The 10,488-nt window shown below is 43.3% G+C and overlaps 1 protein-coding gene across 4 annotated transcripts in view; it reads left to right on the forward strand.

Annotated features, from left to right (window-relative positions):
• Positions 1-10,070, forward strand: part of rbbp6 (retinoblastoma binding protein 6) — a 52,692-nt gene extending 42,622 nt beyond the window's left edge. For 3 of the 4 annotated variants that reach the window (XM_057860765.1, XM_057860763.1, XM_057860764.1), the window contains 3 exons: positions 1,590-4,190; positions 4,405-4,540; positions 8,594-10,070. In XM_057860765.1, the coding sequence (XP_057716748.1) occupies positions 1,590-4,190; positions 4,405-4,540; positions 8,594-9,598 (3,742 nt within the window). In that variant the 3' untranslated portion in view covers positions 9,599-10,070. The remainder of the gene's footprint in view (positions 1-1,589; positions 4,191-4,404; positions 4,541-8,593) is intronic. The other variant, XM_057860766.1, reaches the window with a different exon arrangement.
• The last annotated feature ends 418 nt before the right edge of the window (positions 10,071-10,488 follow it).

Genomic DNA, 10,488 nt, shown 5'->3' on the forward strand with positions numbered 1-10,488 from the left:
GACGCTGATTAGTATAATTGCTAACTAGCTTAGGGCTCCGTGCTAAGTAGTAACGTCTCATCAACAAAGAAGGCAAACAATACAATTGGCTTCATTTACTCGGAGGCACACTGGATCAAACAATGTGAAAGACAATCTAACTCTTGGCACGTCATAATATTATAGGTTCAACAATGAACCTGAGTGTAGCAGTAAACTAGCTCTCTCATGCTCTAATCATTGGCATGCACGCAGCCTCACAATACACACAAACAAGGATCCAAACGAGACTGCTCATTGCTACCATAAAAAATCGATTATTAAATTCGTTGGCAACTAATTTATTACTTGATTTTAACTGTTTAGTTGTTGACAGTGTGTTAATAACAGCGTTAGAGTATAACGGCGTTATTAAAGGCGTTATTTTGTTCAATAGTGGGTACTCTAAATACTTTTATCATCTTTGCAACGCCGTTACCGCTACTGAGGACGTAAAGGCAATGGTTTACTATGCGTTACTTACTACATTGGATGAATGACACGAGAATGGCTGAGAGAGACGGACTCACGGAGAGCGCAGAGCGGGAGTGGGGAGGAGGGAAGGGAGTTGTGACGTCGTTGCAAACGCGATGCTAGGTGGCTCCAATAATACCTGACTGTAGCCGATAGCCTACAAACTACGCCCACATGATGCTACGTTAGATATCACATGTATATAGAACTACATGCGAAATAACAGACTCGACGGCGTTAGCACATGTATAGAGAACTAGATGTGAAATAATAGACCTGCCAGCGTTAGTAAACACCCACCATCTTAAAGCAGTAGACTTCTCAAGAACGCTCTGTTGTAGAGAACCTTCCTAGCGAACCTTAGTAACTTTTTGTCTAAAATACTCCTAAATCGGCGAAATCTTGACTTGAATCTATCTTTAAATGATGAAACAGTTTTAAAACTTTGACTTGTTGAAAGTAGAAAAAGTAGACAGAAGGGAACTAATGCAATAACGGGAGCAATTTTAACAGTTTTAATGGTTGATTCACAACATTAAGTGACTTCCAAACATAGTAAAGGTTACTATCTAGTTATCACAATATGCGCAATACTCCTGTGTCTAGTTGAGATAAGGGTAAAGAATTGGGCTAGGGCCAATTGTCCCAAAAACCATTTGTGTAGTCGTGTGACCTGTTTTTTTTTTTTTGTTTTTTTTTTGAATGGGGGGGGGAAGAAAAAAAAACATGAAAAGTAACACCAGGTACTTTGCCAAGTAACTAATTACTCTTGCATTCAGGTAACTGAGTTACTAACTCAATTACTTTTTGGGAGAAGTAGTTTGTAACTGTAATTACGTAACTACTTTTTAAAGTAAGATTAACAATCGTTGTTGCAGCCTTAATTGTTGTATTACCATATTGTGAGATCATTTTTAGCATGAATCTTGTATCGGGAGGTACCCAGACGTTCAGTTAGTTAACCCTAATTACAATACATTTTCTAGGTCTAAATATGTCTACTTTTTGTATAAGAATATCATTATTTATTATTTATTGTAACATTGTGTGCGTTTTCAAACATGGACAACAATCATTTCTGTTTCTATTCTTTGAAGGCCCAGATCACCATACTCCCGTCACAGAGTCCCTCACGACCGTACCAATTCCTCACGCTCCTATAGCTATGGGTACAAGAGGTCTCACTCGCCCACGCCGTCCTCATCATCTTCACCCCGAGAAGGTTCTCGTTCTACGTCGCATTCAGATCACCGCAAAAAACGACATAACAAAAAGTCCTCTCAGAGTGGCTACACATCCAAGAAACGAGTGGAACAATCACCAACTTCTTCCAGTCAGGCCGAAGGCCAGTCAGGGCAGTGTTATGCTAGAGAACAGACTAGTAGTCGGGACCTTAATACAGATTATTACCAGCAATGGAAAAGACAATACAAAGAATGGTATGATAAGTATTTTACTAGTTTTGTCAACCATTACCACCGAATGCCACCTCCCCTACACTCACTCCCTCCTCCTCCAAATCCGCTGTGGGTGGACCAAGCAGACAACCTCTCGAACCACAAGTCGGACTTCAGTCAGTTCCAGTATACGCGCAGCCCTTCGACGCACCACCGCTCCCCTCCTTCTCAGTCGTCCAGCGACAGTCGCTCGTCTCGCTCTCCATCTTCCAACGAGAGCCGTTCCCCTCCGTCCCGATCTTGGAGTGAGTGCAGCTCCCCTCCCTCTCGCTCGCCCAGTGACACCTGTTCGCCGCCGTCCAAGAACGCCACGCCTCATTGGGGGTGCGCCGAGAAAGAGGGCTACACTGTCCTCAAACGAGAATATAAGGAGTATGATAAAGTAGTGCCAGAAGACAACTCGTCTTACCCTGACGCTGCACACTCAATGGGCAAGAATGAGAAAATCCCACACCGTGATGCCTCCGATTCTGTTGAAAATCCTCTTAAACTAAATAGAAATAAAAAAGAAAAGCAACAGAGACCAGAAAGTGAAAATAAACCTAAAAGAAGCAAAGTTTCAAACTCCTGGCGGCAGGATGAAGACAGGTGTCAAAAGATCAAGCACATGCAAAAGGCTCAAAAAGGGGATAAGGACACACGCTGTGAATTCTATAAAACTGGGAAAAAAAGTAAAGATGTGGGTGTTGAGAAAGATAAAGAAAAAAGTTCCATCAAAGCATCTGAGAGCGGTGGGTACATGCAAATCAACCTTGAAAACATTAAGAGTCCTCAGAATCTGGACAAAGAACAAGAGCAAAAGAAAAAGGAAAAGAAAGCACGGGCACCCAGCATGACAAACATATGGACGGATGGAGGGAAGCTGAAACCACAGAAGAAAATTAGTATCAACATCAACCTGAATCGGGGCAGACCTGAAGATAAAATAGGAAAAAAAGTAACTTGCTCAGAGATGAGTGATGTGAAGGACGATTGCAAAAAATTAGATGCAAGAACTGACAATCAGAAAACTACTGGACTTCATGAGCTTCGGGGAGCAGATCAAGAAGACGGGACAGAATTTGGAAAAAAGGATGCATGGCAGAGTCCAAATAAAGAGGTTGTGATGGAAGGACTGAAGCCACAAGAAGAGCTGGTGGAGGGACTGAAACCAAAAGAAGAGTTGGTGGAAGGATTGAAGCCACAAGAAGAGCTGGTGGATGGACTGAAGCCAAAAGAAGAGCTGGTGGATGGACTGAAGCCAAAAGAAGAGCTGGTGGAAAGACTGAAGCCGCAAGAAGAGCTGGTGGAGGGACTTAAGTCGCAAGAAGAGCTGGTGGAGGGACTGCAGTCGCAAGAAGAGCTGCTGGAGGGACTGCAGCCGCAAGAAGAGCTGCTGGAGGGACTGCAGCCGCAAGAAGAGCTGCTGGAGGGACTGCAGCCGCAAGAAGAGCTGCTGGAGGGACTGCAGCCGCAACAAGAGCTGGCGGAGGGACTGCAGCCGCAACAAGAGCTGGCGGAGGGACTGCAGCCGCAACAAGAGCTGGCGGAGGGACTGCAGCCGCAAGAAGAGCTGGCGGAGGGACTGCAGCCGCAACAAGAGCTGGCGGAGGGACTGCAGCCGCAACAAGAGCTGGCGGAGGGACTGCAGTCGCATGAAGAGCTGGCGGAGGGACTGCAGCCGCAAGAAGAGCTGGCGGAGGGACTGCAGCCGCAAGAAGAGCTGGCGGAGGGACTGCAGCCGCAAGAAGAGCTGGCGGAGGGACTGCAGCCGCAAGAAGAGCTGGCGGAGGGACTGCAGCCGCAAGAAGCGCTGGCGGAGGGACTGCAGCCGCAAGAAGCGCTGGCGGAGGGACTGCAGCCGCAAGAAGCGCTGGCGGAGGGACTGCAGCCGCAAGAAGCGCTGGCGGAGGGACTGCAGCCGCAACAAGCGCTGGCGGAGGGACTGCAGCCGCAACAAGCGCTGGCGGAGGGACTGCAGCCGCAACAAGCGCTGGCGGAGGGACTGCAGCCGCAACAAGCGCTGGCGGAGGGACTGCAGCCGCAACAAGCGCTGCTGGAGGGACTGCAGCCGCAAGAAGAGCTGCTGGAGGGACTGCAGCCGCAACAAGAGCTAGTGAGTCCAAAAGAAGAGATGGTGGCGGGACAGAAGCCAAAAGAGCTGGTGTTGGGAGTTAAAATGAAGAGCATGACTACTGAATCTGCTGACTTTGTAAAGTCACATTCCAGTGAGAGGCCAAACATTACAGTGGAGAGTGACTGGTGAGGAATCTATTTTGTGTGGCCTTTTGTTTGATCACATATATTCAAATTTGTAGATTTTGTATCATAATTCAAAAACCATATCCATGCTGTTCCGACACATTTAATTCCAACCACTGATTGTAACAAATGACACAGCGCTATTACATGGGTATTTTTTTAAAATATATTTCAAGCTCTTGATCCCTTACTGTTTTTTCTTGCTTATATGCAGGTCTTTTACTTTGGCAAGCAACAGCAATTCCATATTGGACCACAGGGATGGTGAGGAGTCCCCGGAGAGAATCAAGGTGACGACATCCTTGCAGGAGCAGAAACACAATCAAGATGCAGCACTTGAACTCATGCAGGTGGGTGACTCTTAATGTTCAGTTGTGGTCAGCGTTTTACCGTACAGTACAAATAATAACCTTCCTCAGGGAAGCTTTGAAGATTTCTGTGAGCACACCACATCTAGTACATTTTGACTGGGAGGGGCGAATGAATGTTCGTTCATTCACCACGCCCAGTCGAAATGGATTGGACATCTCGTGCTGTCAATAGCAGCCAATAAGGTTAATGAGTCCCCTGTAAGGGTTAAATAAATAAATAAATAAAACAATTACAGGTAGTCATCGGTATACTACGTACCGACGTCTGTGATTTTGACTTTACGACGCCGGGGTGTCGTCTGCCATTTTTGTCTTCAGTAGTTTTTTTTTTTGTTTGTTTGTTTGTTTTCGTAATGTTGGCTTTTGTCTTATGATGCATGCTTTTATTTTGGCGCAGGAAGAATTGAGCAGGTAGTACTTCCGTGCGCGATTAAGAGTGCATGCACACAGGAAAAACATATTTGCGCATACAAAGAAGAGTGCACGCACGCACATGATGAATAGCAAATTTGCTCCCATGAAGAAGTCGCACAGCTGAGTGAGAGGGAGAGGGTAAAGATTGCTGCTGCAAGGCTTGTGAAGCATCCACACAGGCAACACCTGTATATAACACCTTTTGTACTGTTTGTGCGTTTTCAATTGTGGTTGAATACTTAGGGCGAGTTTATGTGATTGTTTTCGATGATGTGTGGATGCTGATGCATGCTAATTGTTTGTGTGGATTGTTATTGCTGGATCAGCAGCTAGTTGTAAACGCAAATTTGAATTAGTCAAAATTTTCTTTTATCCCAGACAGTAGTAGGTGAATTAGGGGCAGTTTACATGGCGACACTGCGACACGAAGACGCAATGACTGTGTTGCGGAGTGGCCTCGCGTTCGTATGGTGTCGGCTAAGACGGAAGGCAAAGACACAAACCTTGGAATCCTGCCTCCAAAATGGAATAATTCGATTGCGAGGGATTGAGGGGGGCTTGCTCCGCATGCATATCAAAAGCTCCAGTGACGCGGGACCGCGCCGATAACGTTAGCACTTGTACACGTCACATTGGGCGTGCGCAGCAGTGCTACAAAACATTAAAAACAGCAAATATGGCAGAAAGTCTTCTATGATTTACTGTTTTTAGAATATTTTTAATGTAAATATGTTGAATGTTTCCATTTTTGTGCCTTTTTCAACAAAAGAAAATGCCATTGCTTGGAGTGGGCTGGCAATCCGGGCATGTTGTCTTCCGGGCAAGTACTCCCACTTAGAAATCATGGAGGGGTCTAACATTGTCACCAGAGGTGCATACCCACTGTGAGAGAGAGAATCTAAAAAGAAAAATACAGAAATCACAATATATGATTTTTTTTAAAAAAAGATTTATTTGTGTGATAGAGCTGCAAATTAGTATTTGAACACCTGAGAAAACGAGTGTTAATATTTGGTAAAGTAGCCTTAGTTTACAATTACAGAAGTCAAATGTTTCCTGTAGTTAATCAACAGGTTTGCACACAATGGATGAGGGATCATGGCCACCCATCAGTCAGGTTTCTGGGCTGTCACTGAGAAACACGGAGTTTGAGCTCCCTCCAAGGTTTTCTATTGGGTTTGGGTCTGGAGTATGGCTAGGCCATGCTAGAACCTTGTCATGCTTCTTACGGAGCCACTTCTTGGTTTTCCTGGCTGTGTGCTTCGGGTCATTGTCATGTCACCACCCATCTTCAATGCTCTGACTGAAGAAAGGAGATTGTTCCTCAAAATCGCACTATACAGGGCCCCAGTCATCCTCTCTTTAATACAGTGCACTCTTCCTGTCCCATGCGCAGAAAAATACCCCCAAAGGATGGTGCTTCCACACCCATGCGTCACTGTAGGGATGGTGTTCTTGAGATAGTACTCATCATTCTTCTTCCTCCAAACATGGTTATTGGAATCATGACCAAACATTACTATTTTACTCTGGAAACGTCCATGCCACGCATGATTTCAAACCATGACGTCTAGTGTATTGCCAACAGTAACTTTGGAAACTGTGGCCCCCACTCTTTTCAGATCATTGAGCAACTCCTGACATGTAGTTCTGGGCTGATTCCTCACCTTTCGTAGGCTCATAGAGACATGACGAGGTGATATCTTACATGGGGCTCCACTCTGATTGAGATTGGTCGTCATGTTTAGCTTCTTCCATTTTTTTAAGGAATACTCCACCAGTGGACCTTTTTTTACCAAGGTATTTGGCAATTGCTCCGAAGCCCTTTCCAGCCTTGTGGAGGTAAACAATTTTTTCTCTGGTGTCTTTGCACAGCTCTTTGGTCATGGCTATGTTACAAGTTTGAATCTTACTGATCGTACAGGGTGGACAGGTGTTTTTATGCTGCCATCGATCTCAAACAACTGCACCTGATTCAGGATAATACATGGAGTGGTGGTGGACTTTTGATAGGCTGACTAACAGATATTTTAGAGTCAGAATTCTAGCTGACAGCCAGGTTTTCAAATACTTATTTGCTGCTGTATCACACAAATTTTTTGGGGGGGAGGGGAAATCATGCTTTGTAATTTCTGTTTTTCTTTTTAGATTATCTTTCTCACAGTGGGCCTGCACCTACGATGAAAATTTCAGACCCCTCCATAATTTCTTAGAAAACTTGCAAAATAGTAGCCTGGTACACCAGACTCACCGCTGTTCCAGCTATTGAGTCTGGCCACCATTCCCGCGGATACAATTTCCAGGGCGGAGCAAACCACAGCAAACAGACAGCGGAGTGGACCAATCAGCGACGGGCAGGGCAGACGTCACGTTATTAAAGCGATGAGGGCAGTCGAGGGACTTGCGCGCGGAAGTAAACGTACGAGGAGAGCGGAGTTTATTCAACATGGCTAGCGCGGGACAGACTGTTGTCAATGACTCGTGTCGATGTGTTTTTGGCCATTTAAAACTGATTTTACCGTGGATTGGAACATATTCTCGGCTCTCCTGTCAGCTTTGTTGTAGAGACGACTTCCGACGCGTAAGAGTGACGTTGCGCAAATAAACGAATCTGATTTGTCGATTGATTTTGTACCTGCTCGAAAAGGCTGTTAATGGGATGGTTCCCAGACTATTTCTCTCAGTGTTTGAAAAATACAGGGAGAAAAGTCTGGCAGAGCCAGGCAAGCAAAATAGCAGAGTATTCAAATACTTATTTTCCTCACTGTACATTCGATGACATTTTTCTCTTCTTATTCTTATGTTGACGGAGCAAAGGAAGAAAATTTGGTGAAAAGTAACCAATAAATTACTTTTAAAGTAACTTAGTTACTTTGATAATAAACAGTAGTAACTACCCTATTGGCCCGAATATAAGACCTCCCGATTATAAGACAACCCCCTCTTTTTCAAAAGTCAAGTATGAAAAAAGACTTTTTTAACACCAAATTAATGTTTATACAGAAAATAATTACAGTACATCTGAAACAAATGATTATAACAATATATTTGAGAGAAAAAGCATTTTATTTTACCTCATTCAAATCTTAATATCTGAACATTTAAATATGTAAACTAAAGTGCAATCACATTCGTAAATGAATGGCTTCTGGTTTTTGAAATGTAAATAAACCAATCTATTGTGATGAAACAACAAAATTGCAATAACTGCATTAACCATCAAAGTGAAGTCTAACTAACTGTAGTCTTGAAACAAATGCGAACTGGTTAAACTTGAGAGTAGCTGAGATCTGTCATGACAGAACATTACTCCTCAAGTTCAGCATTCGCTTCAGTGATATCTGTCGACATCTAGCTTCGTGAATCGGTATAATGTCTAGACCCCGAATGTAAGACGACTCCCACTTTTTGAGTCTTATTTCAATGCAAAAAACACTGTCTTATATTCGGGCCGATACGGTAGATTTATTTTTGAGGAATAATCAGTAATTAAAATATTTCAAGTAATCTGTGACAACTCTGAACTCGGAGACTACCTGTATATCTGTAGTGCATTAAAGGATGAAGTGAGGTGTGACAAGTTAACAAATGATTAACATACAACTTTACACTTTTTAGGCCCCTCTCTTCAAATTTGACAATGAGGATCGTGATGATGACAAAACAGAAGTTTCAGTTGCACCACCGGTGACACAAGGCTACAGGCAACTTCAGGGAGATGCAGAAAAAGAGAGGCAAATGTCTGTCGAGGAGCGGACAAATGAGAAAAGCAGGGAGAGTAACTCATGTTTGACTCCCTCTAGTGGCCAAAACGGAAGTGACAGAAGGGACGCTGAGATTGATGGAAAGATCAGACCACAAGATGATAAGAAAGACTGCAGGATTGAAGAGGCGAAGAAAGAAATCTTCAAGCTAGAAAAGGAGTCAGAACAAGAGATGTCAAATTCACCAAAACTCCAGTCATCCTCCTTGACAGTACATCATCCTGACAGGAAGGACAAGGAACAGGGAGTCAACACAGATGCAAGCGATGAAAAACAGCCAATCGGTTACAATGATTGTAAAAAACAGCAAAGCGCAAGACTGGATGTAAAATCTGAACGCGCAAAATACGATTATCACCACATCGACCGGTATCACAATAACGACAAAACAGAAAGTAAACCTAACAACACAAGTCATTCTCTACCTTCCACCTTTCACCCCTTTGAAAGGCAGCGAGTACCCCTAGAGTCTAACAGGTCTAAATTACGTCCAAACCCGGTGTCTAAACGCCAACATGAAGGCAGAACCACCACCAAGCCTCGACCCGAGAGTAGAGAGGAGCTGTGGAAAAGGTACAAGCTTGAAAAACTGTTAAAAGAAAGCCAACAAATGCGAGCAGCGAACGAACCAGAGCCTGAGAAAGAAGCAGATTGCCATTACGAGGCCAAACCAGAGCGCGCAGGAGGAGAGAAGCCATCTGAGCACGACAGCAACGTGAAGAACAGCGAACATGAAAGGAGACCAAAAAAGCACAAGACAGACAAACAACATGGCGACGCAGACCAAGAATTGGAGACTATGCATAAAAAGTCTAAGAAGAGACATGAGGGTTCAAATCCATTGGCTGGCTTTGAGTGATCATGTTTCGCTGCCATTGACGGCGATAGGCGTCCAATCCAATTTGACTGGGGGGCTCTACCAGTCAAAATGGATTGGACGTCTAGCTACTGTCTACTGACAATGAGTTAATAGGAAATAAAAATGTTTACTTTTTTCTCTCCCAAAAAGTGCCTACTGGATTAGGCTATTCTCTCATTTCAGGATTGGATGAGGTTCATCCAATAATAAAAAAGAAAAAAAAAAGCACTTTAGATGTAGCTGAAGCTGGAAAATGTTACATTTGAAAAGTTTAATTTGACTCGCATAGGAGTAGGGCATAGAGAATAATGCTGAATGCGATTTGTGGTTAATTTATTGTGGTAATTTATTTTTAATTCAACCTTTGTTGCTGGTTCTTGTAAGTTAATTTCAAGATAATTGACGTGCCTGATGAATTTTTATGTTGCTTTTTCCTATTTTGCAGGAAATAAATAGAACATATGCATTGAAATGTCTTAAGTGTTTTCTTTTTGAAGTTAATGGAGGAAATGTTAATTTTAGTTTGTACGCAGCCACAAAAATGAGCATTTCTGTGCCGTGAAAATCAAGAGCGTAGGTTTGGTCTTAACATTGGTAGGGACGCTATAACAGCATAACCTGCATGCACAATTTTTGCTGGGACCAAACAGATTGGGTACATTTCTCAAAAATAGCTGGTTCCTACGTAAAAAATTAAAGTTAGTAAAATTATTTTCATGGGAGAAAGTCATTTTTCAAAATGCTTGCTTCATATAAAGGAAATTTACTTTAGTTGTTTTTTTTGGGGGGGGGGGGTTAAAAATGTTTTTTAATGACGTAGAAAATACATTTTAATTGGGGAATAAATGCACAAAATGCACTGTTGAATCAAAGTTAAGTACAGGAAGACA

The sequence above is a fragment of the Corythoichthys intestinalis genome, chromosome 16 (genome assembly GCF_030265065.1).
Source record: "Corythoichthys intestinalis isolate RoL2023-P3 chromosome 16, ASM3026506v1, whole genome shotgun sequence".
Classification (NCBI taxonomy): domain Eukaryota; kingdom Metazoa; phylum Chordata; class Actinopteri; order Syngnathiformes; family Syngnathidae; genus Corythoichthys; species Corythoichthys intestinalis.